The following is a 24,515-nucleotide window of genomic DNA, read 5'->3' as shown; positions in this document are numbered from 1 at the left end:
TGATCCATAAACTATTGCATGGTTTTGTGCTATTTAAATCGAAATTGTTTTAGAATGAAGCAATCTGAAATATCAACTATTTAAAAAAACGACTTTACTTTTTTAGTTATAAAATACAGTTATAAAATACAGGAATGTTAAACAAATAATTATTTTTCTCCTCCTAGCTGAACGTAAGGTTGAACACGTGTGTCACGTTACTCTAGTCACGTGACGTGGCTGCACGTGAAACTCTGCTATAAAATACTAGTTGATAACAAATTTAACCGTCCCGAAAGCTTAAATCAACGAAATAGTCAAGGTAGGTTGGAACATAGATTATTGTTACGTAAAACATTTGTTGGGGTTTTTGTTTTTCTTTGATGCAGTCTTTCTCTCTTTCTGTTTATCGTTCTTTGTTGCTTTGTTTTTTCTTTCGTTCTTTATTTTTTCTGTCTTTGTGCCCATCTGTCTGCCCCCTCTCTGTTTGTTCATTACCTGTCTCTCTCTATCCCTGTCTGTCTCCATCTCTGTCTCCATCTCCCTCTCCCTCTCCTTCTGTTTTTGTTGTTTGTTTTTCTTGTTGTTGTTTTTTTTGGGGGGAGGGGGTTGTAAATAGAAAAAAACTGTAAAACGTTTTAGAAATAACAAAAAACAACAACTATTTTTGTGTAGCCTACAATGTAGAAAACAGTCGGCTCATAAATAAAATATGTTGTAGTAAATTCCATAGTATGAAAAAGGGCGTTCCCTGTGTGAAGAACTATGCCGCCCAATACGTCACCGGTACTATAAACATAAATTAATAAATTATAAATAAATAAATACGCAATAGTACCGGCTCCTACCCAGAGCGAGTTTTGACGACTCAGTGGGTAGGTGTAAGACCACTACACCCTCTTCTCTCTCACTAACCACTAACAACTAACCCACAGTCCTGGACATAGGCCTACATCCCAGATAGCTGATGTGTGTGTGTGCCCAGGACAGCGTGCTTTAACCTTAATTGCATACAAGCATGGAAATAAGATGAAATGAAATGCACTATAATGTTATATATTTATGAGTTGAAGCATTGTAGGAGATAGCTTATCTAAAACCGATTATATACAGAAACTGGGTTGACATAGCATGTGATCTTTGTACAGAAACATCAGCACTGTGATAGCCTATATCTAGATAATTAACAGTAGCTTAATAAAAAGATGGAAAGGAAAAAAATTAATTGTTTAACGACACTTAGAATATTTAAAAACCTGGCTCTTTATTTCAATGTATGAGTATTTCGACAATTGGTCGAGAGGATGAAAGACCGATAGTGTGTAACTGTGTGTGTGTAACTGTGTGTGTGTGTGTGTGTGTGTGTAACACTGTGTGTGTGTGTGTGTGTGTGTGTGTGTGTAACACTGTGTGTGTGTGTGTGTGTAACACTGTGTGTGTGTGTGTAACACTGTGTGTGAGTGAGTGTGTGTGTGTGTGTGTGTGTGTGTGTGTGTGTGTGTGTGTGTGTGTGTGTGTGTGTGTGTGTGTGTGTGTGTGTGTGTGTGTGAGTGTGTGTGTGTGTGTGTGAGAGTGTGTGTATGTGCGTGTGAGTGTGTGCGTGTGAGTGTGTGCGAGTGTGTGCGAGTGTGTGCGAGTGTGTGAGTGTGTGAGTGTGTGAGTGTGTGAGTGTGTGAGTGTGAGTGTGAGTGTGAGTGTGAGTGTGAGTGTGAGAGAGTGAGAGTGAGAGTGTGAGAGAGAGTGTGAGAGAGAGAGAGAGAGAGAGAGAGAGAGAGAGTGTGTGTGTGTGTGTGTGTGAGTGTGAGTGTGAGTGTGAGTGTGAGTGTGAGTGGGAGTTTGAGTTTGAGTTTGAGAGAGTGAGTGTGAGAGTGAGTGTGAGAGTGTGAGAGTGAGTGTGAGTGTGAGTGAGAGAGAGAGAGGACAAAGGAAACCCGCTGCTGCCACATAGGCTACTGTTACCGACAAGCCAGAAAGGGATATTTTATATGCACTTTCTCATTAACAGGATAGTAGTTTATATGCCAGTTGTACAGCACTGACTGGGGCTGGCATTAGTATATGAGCCGTCACATGGGGAAAACCTACAACTTAGCACAAAAAATAAGGTTTCTTATCTTTTGGTAAATAACAGGTAATAACCGTACAAGACTAAATCTCTATCTTAATTACATCTTGTAAAAATACAGCATTAATGACGTCACGTTTTCATAATCAAAGTAGACGCGTCAAAATGACATTTCAACGTTATTACCTTATTTAAGGTTACTTCCCGCCCAGTTTCAATGAAATCAATTCATTTGGAATCGGAAGCGGTGTGGAAAAACTTCAGTAGCTTACGATAGTTACCGTAACGTAATTTAACACTATTTTAACAGCCTCGGTCAGTCTTTTGTGTTCACTAACTTTCGTTTGATATTTTGTTCTCAATTGCAGATGTAGTTGGTCGTAACTGATTATTTTTAATTACTGTCATTTGTTTATTCGGCAATTCTTTATAAAATATTAGAAACTTTTCATTTTGGGGTATCACCGCTTTTAAAAATAACGGAAGTGGTAGTGTTCATCATTAAAAGTATTTATCTTGGGTGCCTAATTATATACTCTTCAAAAAAAGAAACGCAAAAGGGTACAAATGGGTTATAACTCCGATTTTATGTTTCCTACCGGTTCATGCTTTGTGAATATAAGGTCATTGCATGTCCCAAACACATTCCCACGGTTACATTCGATAAAACGCAGCTACTGTACAATAAAGTTCCAAAATTTGAATATTCGCAAAAACGCAGCCACGTGCAAACCATGTCACCACTGCACGTGCGTTGTCTGCACGTGCAACATGAACACCGACAGTATAAAAGTGCAGGGTGTTCGCTTGCCTGGCCTCTGTATCTGGCCGACAGTTGTCAATCCAGGATATGCCACGTCTCAGTGAACCGCAGAGAAACAATGCCATCGGCTGACTAGACGCAGGCGAATCCAGAACGGCCGTTGCCAGGGCATCCATGTGTCCCCAAGCACCATCTCCAGACTGTGGGACCGTTACCAGCAATATGGATCAACACGTGACCTCCCTAGATCCGGTCGACCACGGGTCACTACCACCGGGCAGGACCGCTACATCCGGGTACGCCACCTTCGGGAACGATTGACTACTGCCACCTCCACAGCCGCATCAATACCAGGTTTGCGCAGGATATCCGACCAGACCGTACCGAACCGCCTACGTGAGGTAGGAATTCGTGCCAGACGTCCAGTTCGAGGTGTCATCTTAACACCACAACACCGTCGACTCCGACTGCAGTGGTGCCAGATTCATCGACAATGGCCTCAACTGCGATGGAGACAGGTGTGGTTCAGTGACGAGTCCCGATTTCTGCTCCGACGTCATGATGGAAGATGTCGCGTGTATAGGCGTCGTGGTGAACGTTATGCGGCAAACTGCGTGCAGGAAGTGGAAAGATTCGGCGGGGGTAGTGTCATGGCGTGGGCAGCCATCTCACACACTGGCAGAACTGACCTGGTCCACGTGCAGGGCAACCTGAATGCACAGGGCTACATGGGTTCGATGGGTTCGACCGAACCCCACCCCCCACCCCCGAAATAGCTTTTTTTATATAATTTAATATATCTGACATTGATATCTGAATTATTATATTTACTCAACAGAAATATATGCCCAATATCTCTGCAATCTATTTTGGAACCCCCCTTTTCAAAATCCTATGTACGCCCATGTTGTAGTCCACAGGACGGGTAGGCCTAACCGAGTGGTAGATCCATGCACCCGATAGAATCCTAATTTGATGTTCATTCTAACTTATTTGAATATTGTATATAACTTCTGGAAAAGTTGCTGAACTTTGTTATGTATAATCATGTACGTTATAAAAACGTGTGATACTTGCATACCATATCGATATATGCCTGTAAATGTGTATCAAAGTACGGATGGTATCGCTAACAATCTTGGCCAATGTTCTCAGGTACAAAATACAAAATAGTAACCAAACACTATTGTACATACAGATATGTTTACTTCAAACTGATCTTCATGTTTACATAACGGTACTCTGAATGACGACAAACGAGTCACCGAAAGGGTTCAGTTTATTCATACAAGGGAAACAAAACAAAACGACCCTGTAAAGACAATAAACAATAATAAATATCACAGGCTTAAATAGTTAAAATACACACATAAAACTCAATCAACATTCAATCGTATACATAATTCATAATTCAAAGATGATTGAATTATACCAAGGCATATAAATAACATAGCATGATCTGCCTTTGTTCAACACCTGGGTAATTATACCAACTTAACTTCCCTTAATGTACTCGCTACCAAAATAAAATACTAAATGAATAAATGTAAATAAAATGCGTAACGCTTAATTGGAAAGGGCATCTGTTATATATTTATATTAAGTAATTAACTCATCTATCATATGGAAATACGCATCTACTACACCAGTATATTAATACTTATTAATATCATCCAATACATAAATATCCAGTGATGGAATAAACCACAAACAATCCAATAATCTTTTATACGACACACATACGATTCAATTGCACTGGCCAGGCGCTCATGAAACGTACGTGCAGCATACAAAGCACGTGCGTTATATGACAAATACCACACAAAATCCAAATAAATACATTACATTGCATTATTCTACATACCTTTGCTATGGGCAAAATGGTCAGTGACTGGAACGCTTAGATGTTATATAGTTCCAGCCTAGAAACAAATAAAATGACATAAGTTATCATGTAAATACAATTATTCCAATATGGCTGCCATGATAACCTTAGACGTTAACTATACATTTTTATACACAATTAACTAGGAAAATAACTTATTCATATATATTACTTTAAAATATGAGTTTTATTAATTATAGAAACATTATATAACTTTAGTTGGTTTTATATTAATTACTAAGCTTACTATTAAACAACTTCACCATTATTTTATTATAGCATACGTTTACCAGCTTTTAATCAAAACTCGCTAATATATCAAATTACGTACTAGTTATAAACACTATTTTATATTATAATAACATTAAAACATGCTTGTTAGTCATACCGTATGTGTGCAGTGTAAATGATACCGGATATGTAGAAGAAATAAAGTCGTAGAGCGGAGCAGTCAAAAGAAAGTTTCGAACCAAATAATTATTACAGTAGTGTCCGTCACGTGATCATAAAACAGTGACCACTACACAATAAACTATAGCGATTGGTCTAAATACCCGCACGGACAAATCGCCCCAATCGTTGGCGGGAAACATCACTTGGGCGTTGCCCGTATAGTATATTCTATACGGGAAAACCTAATAAACGAATAAAACTCACTGTTACACAAAGAAGAAGATGTCATCTTCTAAATTCTTCAAAACAAACAACGCAAACAGCATGTCAATTTTTACTTCCGCGTTTTCATCTGATGTCAAACTTTGAGCCGCGTTTACTCGGTTTCTGGCGTTATGCTATGTTGTAGGTGTTCGCGTGTGATGGCACATATGTCAAATTAGGCATCCAGTTTTTCACGACAAATAAAGTGATTCGAATACTATTTAAACTATTAACCATGTTTCTTTTCTTTTTAGATGATTCGTATTGTTGTTTTCACGTTAATCGTTGCCCTGGCAACGGCATTAACAAAAGTCGAAATTGACCGTGAGTGGAGCATTTTCAAGTCAATGTACAACAAAGTGTACACACCTCAAGTTGAACAGAAGAGGTAAGTAATCAGTTTGAATACCTGGATATATTTAATCTCAACGACGAAACAGTTATAGTGACCAAAATCATATCTCAGCAGAGTCAGAGTCGAAAAGGTGTAGACAAGTCAGGTGTTTCGTCTACATGAGGACTGTCATTCTCCTGGTCTGTATATACGTCCTTGCGTCGTATGTAGGATGACTGCCATTCTCCTGGTCTGTATATACGTCATTGCGTCGTATGTAGGATGACTGTCATTCTCCTGGTCTGTATATACGTCCTTGCGTCGTATGTAGGATGACTGTTACGCCAAGACTGGTTTCACAAATACAAATGTCAACAATTGTTTCATTTTTAAAATATTAGGATAATTTTTACATAAAAAATGAACATAAACATATGGTGAAAATTTTCAAATATAGAGAAAAATTCCGAAAATAAGGTTGTTCCAAAAACTATATACGAATTATCCTTACCGTCTCTCGACTGGTAGCCCACGTATGTCTCTTATCGTCTCTCGACTGGTAGGCCACTTATGTCTCTTACCGTCTCTCGACTGGTAGTCCACGTATGTCTCTTACCGTCTGTCGACTGGTAGCCCACGTATGTCTCTTGCCGTCTGTCGACTGGTAGCCCACGTATGTCTCTTGCCGTCTGTCGACTGGTAGCCCACGTATGTCTCTTGCCGTCTGTCGACTGGTAGCCCACGTATGTCTCTTGCCGTCTGTCGACTGGTAGCCCACGTATGTCTCTTACCGTCTGTCGACTGGTAGCCCACGTATGTCTCTTACCGTCTGTCGACTGGTAGCCCACATATGTCTCTTGCCGTCTGTCGACTGGTAGCCCACGTATGTCTCTTACCGTCTCTCGACTGGTAGCCCACGTATGTCTCTTACTGTTGGAGCGGGACGTAGCCCAGTGGTAAAGCGCTCGCTTGATTCGCGGTCGGTTTGGGATCGATCCCCGTCGGTGGGCCCATTTGGAAAAATGTGGCAGGTTTCCTGTCTAAGACTATATGTCAAAATTACCAAATGTTTGACATCCACAAGCCACTGATTAATACATCAGTGTGTTCTAGTGATGTCGTTAAACAATTTTTTTTTTTTTTTGCTGGCAAATCCAGTTTATTGCAGCACACCTACCAGGTAAAAAAATAGTTCTCTCAATGTTCTCGTTTTAGTAATTGCTACCGGCCTCGGTGGTGTCGTGGTTAAGCCATCGGACATAACGCTGGTAGATACTGGGTTCGCAGCTTGGTACCGGCTCCCACCCAGAGCGTGTTTTTACGACTCAATGGATAGGTGTAAGGCCACTACACCCTCTTCTCTCTCACTAACCACCAACATTAATAGCTAACCCACTGCCCTGGACAGACAGCTCAGATAGCTGAGGTGTGTGTGCCCAGGACAGCATGCTTAAACCTTAATTGGATATAAGCACGAAAACAAGTTGAAATGAAAGAAATCGATTGTGTATCAGCTTGTTAACCATGTCCCGTGTAATGGTTTAATAAACTGTGCCAGTAGTGGTTGTAATTTCTCGGATAATCTTGATCTTTCGGGGGGGGGGGGGGGGGGGGGGGGGGGGGGGGGGGGGGGGGTGTATCCTGGAATCAAGATAAGCTAACTAAAAATAAATGTATGGTCGACCTATGTTAATATTTGGCAAAAATAGTTGTAAGTGGAGAGCATTCCCTAAAACTAGAAGTCGCATGACTTTTTCGATGTTTTGTTGTTGTTGCGGGAATTTTCGGGATTTTTTTTTTCCATAGAATATATTCTGACATAGAAATTGTATTGAACTGCATGAAGTAATTAATGGTGGTGTGTAACCTTTAAGACAGTTGTGTTGTTTCGCTCTTACAGACGGCAGATTTTCGAAGACAATCTCGCCTTTATTCAGAAACATAATCTACAGGCGGACAGGGGAGTCCACAGTTACCGAGTCGGGATCAACGAATACGCCGATATGGTGAGAGGAATTAATTATTCGGTTTTATGCATTCAATTCCTTACACACTTGCTTGAGAAAAAATTCTGTGACATTTATAATACCACACTGCGATATTCAATATACGTCGGTTGCCAGTTTTTAAATATCTGATTGGCATATTCATAGTGATTAGTTACACGTCAAAAGAAAGCTGTCTACTGAAATTAACACTACCGATAACGATTTCAACTTAAGACGTATGTTAATTGGTCAAGTGCAAGCGATGTGATTAACTTTTAGTTGGAAAAGATGGTTAGATCTGCTTTAAAACATGGTTTTGAACATGTAAAGCGAGAGAGAGAGAGAGAGAGAGAGAGAGAGAGAGAGAGAGAGAGAGAGAGAGAGAGAGAGAGAGAGAGAGAAGAGAGAGAGAGAGAGGAGAGAGAGAGAGAGAGAGAGAGAGAGAGAGAGAGAGAGAGAGAGAGAGAGAGAGGAGAGAGAGAGAGAGAGAGAGAGAGGAGAGAGAGAGAGAGGAGAGAGAGAGAGAGAGAGAGAGAGAGAGAGAGAGAGAGAGAGAGAGGAGAGAGAGAGCGAGAGAGAGAGAGGAGAGGAGAGAGAGAGAGAGAGAGAGAGACAGAGAGAGGAGAGAGAGAGAGAGAGAGAGAGAGAGAGAGAGGAGAGAGAGAGAGAGAGAGAGGAGAGAGGAGAGAGAGAGAGAGAGAGAGAGAGAGAGAGAGGAGAGAGAGAGAGAGAGAGAGAGAGAGAGAGAGAGAGAGAGAGAGAGAGAGAGATAGAGAGAGAGAGAGATAGAGAGATAGAGAGAGATAGAGAGAGAGAGAGAGAGAGAGAGAGAGAGATAGAGAGAGAGAGAGAGAGAAGAGAGAGAGAGAGAGAGAGAGAGAGAGAGAGAGAGAGAGAGAGAGAGAGAGAGAGAGAGAGAGAGAGAGAGAGAGAGACAGACTTCATAAACAAGAAAGAAAACAAGTAAAAAGAGGAAACATTGTCTACATTTTCGTATTTCTTTTCCTTGCTTGTGTTCAGACGAACCAGGAATTTGTCACGACCATGAACGGCTACCGGATGCGACCCGAGGGTCAGAAAAGTGAGAACCCAATATACCTGAAACCCTCCAACGTGGGAGACCTTCCCGCCACTGTTGATTGGAGGACGAAAGGCTACGTAACAGAGGTCAAGAACCAGGTCAGCATTACAGGGGCGTAGCGTAGTCTGGACTCGGGAGAGGGAGGAGGGAGAGTGGAGGGAGTCCAATTTGTACCTAGCCTTTTGTCTACTTTTTTTATTAGACTCTTATATGAATAACCTAATATTGCATTGTAAAAACACAAATCGTTTTAGCCTACGCGCGGTGGTCGTACGAACCACCAGACCCCCCACCACCCATCCACCCCCTCCCAGCTTACGCTTCTGCATGGAATTATGATATAACAAATGCATATTTGTTCATCTTCATCGTCGTGACAACTGAAAATGTTTTCACTCAGGTCATATCATAATACGAAACGGGGGGCGGGGGTGGATTTAGAGCAGTCGGTGGAGCGCTCACCAGAGGTACATACGTCGCAGGATCTAACCACCTCGGTGGATCTGTTCAACTGATTGTTTTTATTTCTCGTTCCATCCAGTTCACCACAAGTGGTCAAAGGCCGTGGTATGTGCTTTCCTGTCTTTGGGAAAGTGCATATAAAAATGGGTTTCCTCTTTAAGGCTATATGTCACAAATTACCAAATGTTTTGACATCAAATAAGCAATGTTTAATATATCAATGTTTTCTAGTGGTGTCTTTACACAAAACAATCTTTAGCAAACTTTATATTCGCCTTCATTGGGGTGGTATTTATGCAGTCCATCGAAACGTTTTGATGCTTTGTATATAGCGAACATGCTGCTTTAAAACTGCCTGTTGTTTCGTTGTCAGGGTTCGTGCGGCTCCTGTTGGGCGTTTTCTACTACCGGGTCACTGGAAGGTCAACATTTCAAGAAGACCGGTAAACTCGTCTCGTTGTCCGAACAGAACTTGGTGGATTGTTCACGAAAACAAGGTGTGGATCTACAACGTGTACGACAGATGATGGTGGTGGTGATGATAGTTGTGATGATGATGATTTTTTGGGGTCAATGCTGATGACGATATCGAGGATGCTGATGATGGTGGCTGTGTGATGTTGGTGATGATGATGATGATGATGGTGATGACGATGATGATGATGATAGTAATTATAATGGTGATAGTTTGATAGTTGTGGAGATAATGTCATGATGGTGATGGTTGTTGTGATTATAATAATAATGTCGTTAATGATAATGGTTATGATTGTGATGGTGATGTTTATGGTGTTGGTAATGGTGATGATGATGCTGATGATGGTGATGATGGTGGTGATGCTCATAATAATAATGGTGATGATAATGATGATAATGGTAATGATGATGATGATGCTGATGATAATTATGGTGGTGATAATGGTGATGCTGATGATGATGGTGGTGATAATGATGATGGTGATGATGATGATGCTGATGATGGTGGTGGTGATAATGATGATGGTGATGGTGATGATGATGGTGGTGGTGGTGATGGCAATGATAATGATGATGGTGATGATAATGATAACGCTATTGGTGATAATGATGTTGCTGATGATAATGATGATGATGATGTTGATGATGATGGCGATGGTGGTGGTGGTGATGATGATGATGATGGTGATGACGATGGTGATGGTGATGGTGATGATAATGTTGGTTACTACAGTTACCATGGTGATCACAATTGTGATAATAATCAATATGATGTACATTTTATGCATACATGTACATGGATATATATTTTCTTATAAGATATATTAATGTTTTGCATGTTTGTTTGTTTGTTTGTTTGATTGTTTATTCGCTATATTGAACATTTGTGAACAAAATACTACCACTACTGATTTCAGGCAACATGGGCTGTGAAGGCGGTTTGATGGACCAGGCGTTTACGTACATCAAGGTGAATCATGGGATCGACACGGAGATATCGTACCCGTACGAAGGAATCGTAAGTACTGCTACGTTCTACATTTTCCCTTACAAGAGGCGAGACCTTGCCCAGTGGTAAAGCGTTCTAGGATCGATTCCCGTCGGTGGACCCATTGGACTATTTCTCGTTCCAGCCAGTGGTGTAACAAAGGTCGTGGTATGTACTACCCTGTATGTGGGATGGTGCATATAAAAGATCCCTTGCTGCTAATCGAAAAGAGTAGCCCATTAAGTGGCGACAGCGGGTTTCCTCTCTCAATATCTGTGTGGTCCATAACCATATTATGTCTGACGCCATATAACCGTAAATAAAATGTATTTAGTGTGTTGTTAAAAAAAAAAACATTTCCTTCCTTCCTTCCTTCCTTCCTTCCTTCCTTCCTTCCTTCCTCCTTCCTTCCTTCCTTCCTTCCTTCCTTGGCCCTTTCAGATTTGTACAGACGCAAACGTCTTGCGTGGGATTTAGCTCAGTCGATAGAGCACTCAACTGATGTGCTTGGGTCGCAGGGTCGAATCTCGTCGGCGGAACAATTGTTATTTTCCCCCCTTCCACATGCTGGTTAAATACGTGTAGGCTATATGTATGAAGAAACGATACTTATACGTACATTTACCGGCCTCGGTGGCGTCGTGGTTAGGCCATCGGTCAACAGGCTGGTAGGTACTGGGTTCGGATTCCAGTCGAGGCGTGGGATTTTTAATCGAGACACCGATTCCAAACCCTGAGTGAGTGCTCCGCAAGGCTCAATGGGTAGGTGTAAACCACTTGCACCGACCAGTGATCCAAAACTGGTTCAACAAAGGCCATGGTTTGTGATATCCTGCCTGTGGGAAGCGCAAATAAAAGATCCCTTGCTGCTAATCGGAAAGAGTAGCCCATGTATTGGTGACAGCGGGTTTCCTCTCAAAATCTGTGTGGTCCTTAACCATATGTCTGACGCCATATAACCGTAAATAAAATGTGTTGAGTGCGTCGTTAAATAAAACATTTCTTTCTTTTTTACACGTACATTACTAGCAAGGGGCGGGGTGTAGCCAGATGCACGGTCGGTCTAGAATCGATCTCCATCAGTGGGACCATTTCTCGTTCCAGCCAGTGCCACACGACTGGTATATCAAAGTCCGTGGTATGTGCTGTCCTGACTGTTTGGAAATGAAAGTAAAAGATTCCTTGCTGCAAATGGAGGAAATGTAGCCTTTCTCCGCTGAAGACCACGTGTCAGAACTCTCAAATGTTTGACGTCTAACTGACGATGATTAATTCACCAACGTATACAAAAAAAAAAAAAACCCACACAAACAAACAAACAAACAAAAATAAAAAAATAAACCCACCCATAAATAAATAAACATTTGATATCATTACTGACCTTTGCCGGAGCATCAGACATTTACATTTAAAATGGCGGCTACGGATCATAATTAGTAACGGGGCACAGCTGACCTCAGTACGTTTTTCAGAAGTATTACATTAAATATTTATTATAATTACCACCCCATCTATCCACCCGTCCATCTGTCCATCCGTTCATCTGTTCATCCCTCCATCTGTCCATACGTCCATCTGTCCATCCGTTCATCTGTTCATTCGTCGCAATACGTTTATTGCGGTTGGCGCTAGTGTTTCGTTGAACAATCAGGGACAAAGTTAAAAGAGCCCGATTTAGTCATACACACGTGTAACTACAATATATTTACAATGCTGAAATTAGTGTTAAGAATCGGTTGGAATTTCATCCTCGATCATCGGTTATAATCGGTTGTTACCAAGAGATCAATTTTCGATTACACAATCGGTTAGAATTATATAAACGTAAGAAGGATATGAATAAAATGCTCCATCTTCAGTTATAATGTAATTGTCTGCGTGAAATAGATGTCAACACACATGTAAACGTATAACCGGTATAACTGGTAGTCACAGACGTAAACTAATCCTAGGGTCAGACTACCAACTGCCAGCAGAAAGTTGGCCAACTCTCTGCTGTCACGACTTCTACGACTGTCCAGTTGCTAGTCTGAGTGCTCTTACAACTCGATTCTCGTATAACCCATTAGTTGTTAATCTGGGCGCACCCATCGTAAGTCGTGAGTTGGGGGGGGGGGGGGGGGGGGGGGGGGGGGGGGGGGAATAACAAGGTAACCATCGAGTTGGCCAACTTCGTCGTGACAGTTGACAGTCTGCGCCTAGCATCACGATGTTTTATGAAATTGGCTCCAGATGTTAAGAAAACAGGCTCCGTACATTGGGCCCTCGTTCATTTATTCAGAACGGAAAGTGTCGCTTCAAACCGGCCGACGTCGGCGCCAACGATACTGGGTTCGTCGACGTTAAATCTGGGTCAGAGAGCGACCTGCAAAGCGCCGTTGCCACCGTCGGTCCCGTCTCGGTGGCCATCGACGCCAGCCACATTTCGTTTCAACTGTACAAGTCCGGCGTCTACCACAGCTTCCTGTGCAGCTCGAAAAAGCTCGACCACGGCGTCCTGGCCGTCGGTTACGGAACTCTCAGCGGGAAAGACTACTGGCTGGTCAAGAACAGGTAACTCTAATAAACAGGGGAGATAATTTTTGAAAAACAAAATTGTCTATGTTATGTAATTTTACTATTAACGTGCCTCCATCCAAACATGGTTGAGGAAAACATTCCAGACAATATACGATTATTTCTTCTAATTTCGCCCGGTTACTCTGCCTTTAAAAAGCCAGACGGACATTTGGACGTTCAGACGTTCGTCTATAATCCGTCCCATCATTCAATAAATATGTTGGGTTTGGGGTGGGTTTTTTTGTAAATAATTTTAGTTTGGTTTGACGTAAGAAGAAAGTAAAAGTGTTTTGGAAATAACAAAAACAAAAACAAAATTTTTAAAAAACAACAACTAAAAACAGAAACAAAAAACCCCGCAACAACAAGCTATTTTTGTGTCCAATTGCAGTAACTTCCATAGTATTAAAAAAGGCATTCGCTGTGAGACGGACTTTAATTCTCAAACGGCAGAATACTCTGGCTACTACTAGCTTTAGGTAAGGGCGGGGGGGGGGGGGGGGGGGGGGGGGGGGGGGGGGGGGGGGGGGGGGGGGGGGGGGGGGGGGGTCCGAAACAATATGTAATTTGTACATTTTACGTGGACATCAATTTAGATCTACGTGGTGGGGTTGGGTTTTTTAGCCGGGGGTGGGGCTCTGTGCAACTGGGAAACCCCCCATAATCCGCCCCTGACCACTTTTTGTGATGCTGCTACTACTGCTACTATTACCATTACTTATTTTAGCACTAATGTATGCGAATAAATAATTAGCTGACAAACCAGTAACATAACAATAATAATTACATAATAATATTACATTAACTGTGCTTTAACGTTGTTATTGTCATTGTCTCAGTTGCTGCCGTTGTTATTTTTTAGTTGTTGTTATTGTTGTTGTTGTCGTTGTTGTTGATGTTGCTTTATTTAAAATACTTAACGTCAGAGAAAAGAGAAAACAATAGACTTCTCAATTTCAAAAAGTCAAAACAACAGCAACAACAACAGAATAAGCAGCAGCAGCAACAACAACATAAAACAACATAAAATAAAGTAATTTAAAAAAAGATCAGGAACTTTAACAACATTAACAAAAACAATAACGGAATCCTTAATATCAACAACAACATCAACAATAGAAACAAAAACACAAACTGCAACAAAAACAACAGAAACTTTAACAATAACAACAACAAAAACAACAACGCCAACAGAAACTTGACAACAACACCATCAACAACAACAACAACAGACATTTTAACAACACCATCAACAAAAGAAACCCTAACAACAACAAAAACAAAAGAAATCTAAACAACAACGATAGAAAGTTTAACAAAAACAACAACAACAATCAGTTCCGGATCTTACTGTCTCTCGTCTGTTTTCAGCTGGGGTGGCACCTGGGGAGACAAAGGTTACATCATGATGTCACGAAACAGCAAAAATAACTGCGGCATCGCCACAGCAGCCAGCTACCCCACAGTCTAGTCAACAACAGCTACAACAACCACGACCACGTGTGTCGCTGTGAACTTTAAAACAAATAGCGTTAATGACGTGGATTCTGCATAATTAAACGATTTAAACAGTGTGGGAAATGTATGATGAAATCTTCAATGTTGGTAATATTGTTAAAAGGCGTATAAGGCATGTAACTCTAGTGATAGTGATATTGAGATATGGAAACTCAAGGGGGGGGGGGGGGTAATTTTAATGCTAGCAGGGCCGTAGCTAGGATTTTTTGGTTGTGGGGTCAGCTGAGTAGTTAATAGTCTAAAACTCCTTGTCTTTAAGTTTCTATAATGCTTTCCGATTTTGTTCGAGGGGGGGGGGGGGGGGGGGGGGCAGATTTAGGGGACGTACTCTTGTAACTGTAATGCTAGTTAAAGACATCTAAGGGACGTAACTCTGGAGATGTTTCTCAAGCACATGCAACTCCTTCTTTATTCTTTTTTCTTCTTTTTTTTCCTTTTTCTTACCTTGTTTCTTTCTTTCTTTTTCTTTTAAATAGATGGTTAGTTGTGGTTCAAAGTATCCAAGTCAAATAGTTTGCCTGTATTGTTTTTATTTGATTGTTTATAATTAAGGCAAATAAAAACAGTTAAAGAGATTGTTTTCGTTGATTGTTTCCATAGTGACGGTGGCAGACGACTATTTCCTGCTCACATAGTTACCTCCCTTTGAGCATAATGGAATACATTTCAATTACAAGTTTCAGCTTGGAGCTAAATTCTATTCACAAATCTTATAACACAAACACGCACGCACGCGCACACACACGCACACGCACACACGCACGCATGCACACACACATACACACATAGCACACGCACGCACGCGCGCACACACACACACGCACGCGCGCACACACACACAAACACACGCACGCACACAGGCACACACATACACACACGCACACGCACGCGCGCACACACACACGCACACACACACACACACACACACAAACACACACGCGCGCGCGCGCACGCACACACACACACACACACACACACACATAAACACACTTACATATCCCACCCGTTTTCCTGCAGGATAACACATGCCACGACCTTTAATATGCCAGCATAGGCACTCTCCAGAGCAACTTGTGTTCATAGGCGCTCACCCATTCAGTTATTCCACAGAGCCTGTTTCTTACTTTAACACACATGTCTACTAATATTAAAGCGACGTATGACTCAGTCAACGGTTGGAGCTCACGTGCGGACTAGGGGCGAATTTAGGAAATATATATTTTTTTTATTTTTTTTATTTTTTGGGGAGTGTGGGAGTATCTGCAAAAAAAGTACCTGAACCAACTCGTCAAACGAGCATCTTTTTTTTTTTTTTTGGGGGGGGGGGGGGGAGACTGGACCCATGGCCCCACCCCTGGTTGCATCTGGTGGACACCAACATCTTCCTAGAGAGGGTGAGTAACTTACAAAAGGCCATCTAGTCTCCTACAGATCGCTAACACGTATGTCTGTCATGTATATTCCGATCTCCACTCCCTCCCCCTCCCCTCCTCCCTCACCGAATAGCCCAGCTGGCCAAGATACTAAGTAATGTACCCCCCCCCCCCCCCCCCCCCCCCTAAATAAAATATATAATTAAATTTTATAATCAGGCAAACACTGGATTATGGTAGGACTTAAAATATCGGTGAAGAAGATGCGCACCCCCATTGCCCACCCTTGAATCTGCGCCTGCCGTTTTTAACTGACATTAATAGTTTTAGTCAGGATGAAAATTGTCTATTTAAAGACAAAAAAAAAAAAAAAAAAAAAAAAAAAGACAGAAAAAACACACACGAACAAAACAACAACAAACAACGACGCCGACGACAGCAACAACAAAAACAACGACAACAACACCATGTTGCACCCCCAACCAACCCCAAACACTTATTCGCCCATCATTGGGACAGCGCGCAGTTTTCAACTAACACTATTTATTATTTATTTACTTATCATATATATATATATATATATATATATATATATATATATATATATATATATATATATATATATATATATATATATATATCATATATCATATATCTTACATTTTCAGTGCACTCAAAGTATGTGATATTTTTCAGATCACATACTTTAAGATTTTGATAACTTTGCAAATTAGATGTAAATTAGTCGAGGTCTCGGCACTAGGTTTATTGACATTTAAGCAAACGTACTCGGGTGACACTCCATGATTGACGTGTGCATTCATAGTCATCAAATAAAAACATTTCAATGGCAGTTTGACACTGAAAGCTGTCCAGTGTTCAGAAAACTAAAAACGTTAGGCATAACTTTATTTTGATGTAATGACATCCAAAATGACGTCATTCGAGTTTGACGTCATTTCTATTCAAAAATACACCGCGCCACATACATGTATTCTTACGTCATTTTAATATCTAGTAATAGCGGACTGGAATTAAAGTTGCGTGTAGAGTTTACAAAAACACGTTGTATTAAGCTTGAGCTTATAATATGATAAAGAGATTATTACCCTCGTGTATTTCGGTATCGTCAATATCATATATTAGGAATAAAAATAATGTATTATGCTCGCATAATACAATTTTTATTCCTAATATATGATATTGACGATACCGAAAAACACTCTGGTAATACCCCCCCCCCCCCTCTCTCTTTCTCTCTCTCTCTCTCTCTCTCTCTCTCTCTCTCTCTCTCTCTCTCTCTCTCTCTCTCTCTCTCTCTCTCTCTCTCTCTCTCTCTCTCTCTCTCTCTCTATATATATATATATATATATATATATATATATATATTTATTTATTTATTTACAGGATAACAACTGTCGATTCAAAACACCTGACGTCGGCGCCAACGACACTGGCTTCGTCGACATCCAATCTGGTTCCGAGAGCGACCTGCAAAACGCGGTCGCCACCGTCGGACCCGTCTCGGTAGCCATCGACGCCAACCACCAGTCGTTCCAGCACTACAAGTCCGGCGTCTACCACGACTTCCTGTGCAGCTCGAAAAAACTCGACCACGGCGTCCTGGCGGTCGGGTACGGAACTCTCAGCGGGAAAGACTACTGGCTGGTCAAGAACAGGTAACTCTGATGAAAAAACCAGGAAGGGGAGATAAATCTCGAATATATATATATATATATATATATATATATATATATATGGGTGTGGGTGGGTGGCTGGGGGGGGGGAGGTGCATTTATTTATTTTTAATTTGTTTTATTTATTTTTTTGCGAAGACGGGTACGTAATACTCTGTAAAGAGAAAACTGAAAAGCACGTGTTATCTACGTTGCAGTGCTCGACTAATGTTTGATAAAGTCCCTAGCCCTCACAGAAGCTTTGGGTAGTGCCCTGTGTATTATAGTAATTATACAGTTGATAATTTCTACTAGCCCGAACTTTAAAAATTCACTAGCTGGGGGTCCGAGGGGATTTATCGAACCATGTGCTTTGGCAGTTTTGCTGCGAAACACTAGTGGAAAATTAATTACTAACAGTTAGTATTGGCGGATCCAGAAAATCCATTTAGGGAGTCCCAATGACATGAGGCGGAATGCCAACGGAACTTTGGGTGAGGTTTGGAGGGGGGGGGGGGGGGGGGGGTGTCAAAATTAATATATAATAAAATTATAACAAAATTTAGGGGGCCTGCGCCCCCCCCCCCCTCCCCTCCCGACGATCCGCCTCTGTAACTGGTCAAGCAAGGGCTTCTAAAAGTAAAAATAATTCGAATATCGGGGTGGTATATCTCTGAAATACATTTTAGCTGGAACTCTTAATGGGGAATACTTCTGGCTTGTAATTTTAACACGGCCATTTGCCACCTATTAGATGTTATTGTTTAAATGTTCCGTAATCAACGGAGACAATATTGCCTTATGGATGGATCCAAGGGAGAGTACTTGGGTACACACACACCATTTTCCGAACTTCAAAGTAACGTACCACTTTTTAAAAACCTTGCACCCTCTCCCTGGAAAACCCTGTATTCGCCACTGTAAAATGTGCTGATGTCTTGTTAAGCACACATTCCTTTCTTTTTACACATTTTAGTTTTTTTGTGTGTTTTTTTCTAGCTGGGGAGCCTCCTGGGGAGACAAAGGTTACATCATGATGTCACGAAACAGACACAACAACTGCGGCATCGCCACAGCGGCCAGCTACCCCACAGTCTAGAGAGTAGCGGCTACAACAACGTCATCGGTCAACGTCTACGAATAATATGTCGCCTCGTATAACTAGCGAACACTTTTGTCAATCAGCAAATTAATTCGCAAAACAGGAGCCATAGAGTTCAAGCCATTATTAACGGAGACGGACTGTTATTTATTTATTAAAGGGACGTAATCCTGAATGAATATATCACCGAGTTTGTCATCTTGAACAGAAGACAAGAAATGCGAGTTTTGTGTTTTTAATTTTCATAATACAATTACATCGGTAAATAGAATGTCAAAATTGGGCTTAAAATGTTCATCGAACGTTGATAATTTGATCACACAAATAAAAATGTCACTTTGTGATTTGTTATTTTTCTTCAGTGTTGATGATGTTGAACATAATTGTATTATTATCATTATAGTAATAATTAGAATTATCATTATGGTTATATATTAATATTATCGCTTAAAAGTGTAATAACTTCAATTTTATTACCCAGATCGTAAAACAATTAAAGGCATACTGTCACAGATTCAAGGACCTTATTTCTCTAAAAATGGATAATAAATAAAAATTACAGTAATTGTTGCAAACCAAATCTAGCTATCGCATCACCTTAACTGAACCATGATGGAGTGGAATCCATGTCATCCCTCTCGGTAATTTTAGTTTTTTAATTATGGGCCATTGCCATAATTCAATTATTTTTACAAAATATGTCATTAATAAATTGAGTATGGTGGTTATAAAGATGGTTGAATAAAGTACATTTTGGGACAAATCAAATTATATTTGTTCAGGGAATACTTTGTAAGAGCATTAAATAGGTCAGTGGTCTGTAACAATATGCCTTTAATGCATAATAAAGAACCAACTTTCAATTCCTCAGTAAAAACAAAAGACACTAAGTGTGTAACGACTTTTCAGCCCATTGGCTAATAGGCTTCTATTAGATAAGTTTGCTGATGTTACTAGATATCGAATGGAAACTGGTACCTAAGTGAGCCAACTGCCATCATGTAGAATATGCAATAGTGTGAATGAACAGCAACGGGAAAGAGGGAGACAGAAAGGCAGACATAGACATAGACAGAAAGATACACACACACAGAGCAATGAGAAGGAAATAGGGAGGGAGAGAGAGAGAGAGAGAGAGAGAGAGAGAGAGAGAGAGAGAGAGAGAGAGAGAGAGAGAGAGAGAGAGAGAGAGAGACAGAGAGACAGAGAGAGAGAGAGACAGACAGACAGACAGACAGAGAGACAGGGAGAGATAGACTGAAATACAGAATGACTGATTGAAAGAAAGGGAGTCAGACAGAAGATAGAGTAGGAGAGGCAGATCGACACATACACTAACGAGTCGCATACGCCTAGGCACATGCACACGCAGGCAATCTGTGGACTGAATTATATAACCCCAAACCAGTCGTGGTATGTGTATATATGGATATGTGTTGAAGGATGTGTGGATAGATGGATGGATGAATGGGCGGCTGAATGGAACCTCATCTCTGAATGTCTGCCATTGGTAATTTTCCCGCCCCAACCAATGCCCCAAAGACTATATACTGTTTAGTCAGAGGGAAAGGACATTTAAAAATCCCTTGCTCCTTTTTGGTAGGATTAGCCATTTCTGACTCAGCCAATATACCAATAAATACAATGTGCTTTGTATGTCGTTAAATAATCCATTTTTTCTTCCTTTCTATCCAGCCACAAACATATCCATCCATTCATCCAACCAACCATCCACCGATCCATTTATTACTGCAGAACAGATACATCATATTTCTTCACGTCAGACGCCATTTTCCAATATCATTTTGTTGCAATACATTACATTAAAATAATATTTAAAATATATTTCAAAAATGGATCGCTTTTCTACTGTACAAACACAAACACACACTAAGAGAAAGAAGAGAGGATCGAACTATTTAATAATATTAAAAAACAGAAAGTAATTTCGACATAAACTTTTGAACGAAGGTCTAAACGTTTAAAGTCCGATCTATATGTCCACGTGAGTGGCCTTGTTAAGGCCGTTAGGGAGCACAGCTTGTAGGGACGAGATGGGTTGCATCCCGTCAAGAAAACCCCTAGATTGACAGTCAATAGACGTTGAAGGTGTAGTGCTGTGCTGTGCTGAGATCTTGAGAATCCGGATCCGTCTGAACGAGAGAGAGAATCAGACTAGGGTATAGTACCAAATACCAAGGCAGGGGCCCAGCAAAAAACTTAACCCGTAGCCTCTTTCTGAAAATAAGACAACAAAAACCCCGTAAAAAAACAAACAACAAAAAACAGTCAAACCTCCAGTCACAGTGTCCAACGATTCACGACCAATAGCTTTCTATTCAGTCTGTAAACCTTTATTGATAGCCATTTTAAAACTGTCCGTCCTCATCCAAAGGCATTTTATTACGCCTCTCAGTGTTTATGAAACCAGGTGAACTGCAAAAGACACACCGACGCGTGCCCGTCTTAAGCAGCAGAATAAATTTGTTATGGTATGCACACTGACCGTCAAAGTTTGTTTGTGTTTAGCGACACCACTAGAGGACATTGATTTATAATGCATCGGTTATTGGATGAAAAACATAATTTTGACAGTTTTAGAGAGGAAACCCGCTACATTTGTTGCATGAGTAGCAAGGGTATTTTATATATACAATCTCATACTCCTCATGGTAGTACTAAACCAAATAACTTCCGGCTGGGTCAAAGTTCGAGGTGCACCCAACTTTTGATAGAGAAGTGAACACCACAAGTCCTGTGATTGGTTATAAATGTGAGTGTGTTGGTGTAAAAAATAATAGTTTCATCTGGGTAAAAAAAAATGTGCAATTTTATTTCATCTAGTACCAATGTGTCAAGTAGCCTTGTGCTTGAAACATTTTTTGTGGTACCTGTAAAAAAAAGTACTCGAATTTTGTGCGAAACTAGGGTAGTCATAGACGCTACCCGTTATCTCAGAAACGAGCAGCTTGACCCCCATTTGTTTTCTAATTCACTTTAAGTGTAAGGGGTGGTAGTATTTATATCCGTGGCGTTTATGTCGGTTGATACGTTGCAGGTAGGAGTTTTAGCCACATATGTTACTATTGTCGTCTATGGGATTTGATTTGGTAGTATACACCCTATAGCACATATTCAGTGCATAATAAAAAATATTATGATTTTGTCATTTTATTTAATTAAACTATACTGGTTGATTAATTAGCCATCACTCGATCATGCAAGTTCACAATGACCTTGACCTTGTCAATAATCTCTGTATATGGCTCTGAATGGAGTTTGAATCAAAGTTAGCACTGAAGAAAAGTTGGTTTTGGCCTATAATTCATACTGTAAAGAGTTCAATAATTTCTTTTTACATGGTATTTGACTTGCCATATACAACTGCTCTTAAATATGGTATTATATATATATAGGCAACCTGAACTAAGATTTTAATAGCAATTTATTTTTATATTAAAAATAGCATGTGCCAATAGTGGGTTAATGCCTTTAGTTTCCATTGACATTGTTAATCTTTTATGTATGAAATTCTGAAAACTCAAATTTGTAAAGAAATTGATTTTTATTGTCATTTTGACATATTTATAGGGTGCTAAGTTATATTTTAGACAAATTTGTAGTTTCATGCAAAATTTAAAGTAAATTTGAAGAAAAACTTTACCAAAAACATAATTAAATTTGTTGTCACTATTGTGCCTTCTGTTTTTATTTGTACAAAACAATAAGGTTGTTAAACATATACTTAGATCTCCAGATCATTTTTTTCTTTCTTAATAATCACTTAGTTAGCTCTCATGAAAAACATTTTGAATTTATATTAGATTCAGAACCAATTTTTTCAGATTTGATTATCTGCCTTGGATTAAGTTGATAATTTATTTGATTGTTAAAGCTGTATTACCTAATGTTACTAGCTAAATAAAATGCTGGATTACAGATTGTAGGAATACATCTAATGTACATATTGTATTCATCCGGATTAGAAAATAATGCAAGAAAATAGATGTTCGGGTAATTTGTCATTTAAAAATAGTTTTTTTCAGTAATTAATAAAATAAATGTGTTAAAGCTGCATGATTATTCCAGATATCACAACTATTAAAACCTCCAACTACAGTAGGCTATAAATAAAATATAGTCAGGAATATTGGTGGCTGCCAATAGTTTTGATGGTTCATTATGAAAATCAGCATGGCCGATTGATTTGAAATTCCCACACCTGGTAACTTGAAGACACCCACACCCAGCATACAGGATTTCCTCCCTACACTAATGTTCAGGACATTAAGTCATTACTTCATACAGGTACAGTCATGTTTGTGTTTCCTTCCTCAGACAGTGTATTTTTTTAATACTGATATTTCTTTGATGTGCCTGTTAAGGTCTTCATAATCTAGGGGTCAATCCAGTGCATGTGTTTTAATGGAATTCTTTAAAGGGGTAAAGGTACTCTGACTATCTTTGTTGTCTCTACATATATACCTGAGTACACACACCCAACTGAAAGTAAATATCTTCAGGAGTTTTATTTTAAAACATTTTGTTGTTTAATATGACATATTGCATTTGTACAAAACTATATGCAATATATATGCTTTTTGAGGTGTACATTATATTAGGTTGCACTGTAGAAACAACAGTTTCAGTGAGGTTGTCAGTTTATGTCAGAATACACCAGATCCTGGTTGTCATAAAGACACATAGCTGGACACTTTTTGAAAAATGTATGTTATCAGTATAGGTAGTACTAAACCAAATAACTTCCGGCTGGGTAAAAGTTCGAGGTGCACCCAACTTTTGATTGAGAAGTGAACACCACAAGTCCTGTGATTGGTTATAAATGTGAGTGTGTTGGTTGTAAAAAATAATAGTTTCATCTGGGTAAAAAAAAATTGCAATTTTATTTCATCTAGTACCAATGTGTCAAGTAGCCTTGTGCTTGAAACATGTATGGGGTACCTGTAAAAAAAAGTACTCGAATTTTGTGCGAAACTAGGGTAGTCATAGACGCTACCCGTTATCTCAGAAACGAGCAGCTTGACCCCCATTTTTTTCTGATTCACTTTAAGTGTAAGGGGTGGTAGTATTTATATCCGTGGCGTTTATGTCGGTTGATACGTTGCAGGTATGAGTTTTAGCCACATATGTTACTACTGTCGTCTATGGGATTTGATTTGGTAGTATACACCCTTATGGGACCAGTATTTTATAATTAAATACAAACGTATATATGTGTGTGTGTGTGTGTATGTGTGTGTGTGTGTGTGTGTGTGTGTGTGTGTGTGTGTGTGTGTGTGTGTGTGCGTGTGTGTCTAGTACACTATCCATCACTAGCAAAATTACAACACTACCACCAGGAATGTCACAAGCAAGAAAACATTACATTAATAAATGGCAAGAAAGCTGGGATCAAACATTAATATATGCCACTACAATATCAAGCCAAGAGTAAACTCTATAAGACCTAAGCATTCAAACTCTCATGTGGATAAAACTATCACAAAACGTCGTATAGGTATATCAATGCAACTAAACAGCTGTTCGTTCAGAATCAAAAATAAAAATACCGACTGTGCGTGTGGCACCCCAGAAGATATAAACACTA

The 24,515-nt window shown here is 40.0% G+C and overlaps 1 protein-coding gene across 2 annotated transcripts; it reads left to right on the top strand.

The window, feature by feature from the left end:
- The first annotated feature begins 186 nt into the window (after positions 1-186).
- LOC121373711 (procathepsin L-like) lies at positions 187-19,248 on the top strand. 2 transcript variants are annotated; one of them, XM_041500450.1, is made up of 8 exons: positions 187-301; positions 5,604-5,737; positions 7,584-7,689; positions 8,692-8,850; positions 9,588-9,711; positions 10,609-10,709; positions 17,537-17,808; positions 18,805-19,248. In XM_041500450.1, exons 2-8 carry the CDS (start codon positions 5,604-5,606, stop codon positions 18,902-18,904), a joined length of 996 nt encoding a protein of 331 aa, XP_041356384.1. In that variant the 5' UTR covers positions 187-301; the 3' UTR covers positions 18,905-19,248. The 2 variants fall into 2 exon arrangements, with proteins under 2 accessions (XP_041356384.1, XP_041356383.1); XM_041500449.1 differs by lacking the exons at positions 17,537-17,808; positions 18,805-19,248 and adding exons at positions 12,961-13,232; positions 14,610-15,332.
- The last annotated feature ends 5,267 nt before the right edge of the window (positions 19,249-24,515 follow it).

The sequence above is a fragment of the Gigantopelta aegis genome, chromosome 5 (assembly GCF_016097555.1).
Source record: "Gigantopelta aegis isolate Gae_Host chromosome 5, Gae_host_genome, whole genome shotgun sequence".
Lineage (NCBI taxonomy): Eukaryota > Metazoa > Mollusca > Gastropoda > Neomphalida > Peltospiridae > Gigantopelta > Gigantopelta aegis.
This window is presented reverse-complemented; position numbering and strand designations above follow the sequence as displayed.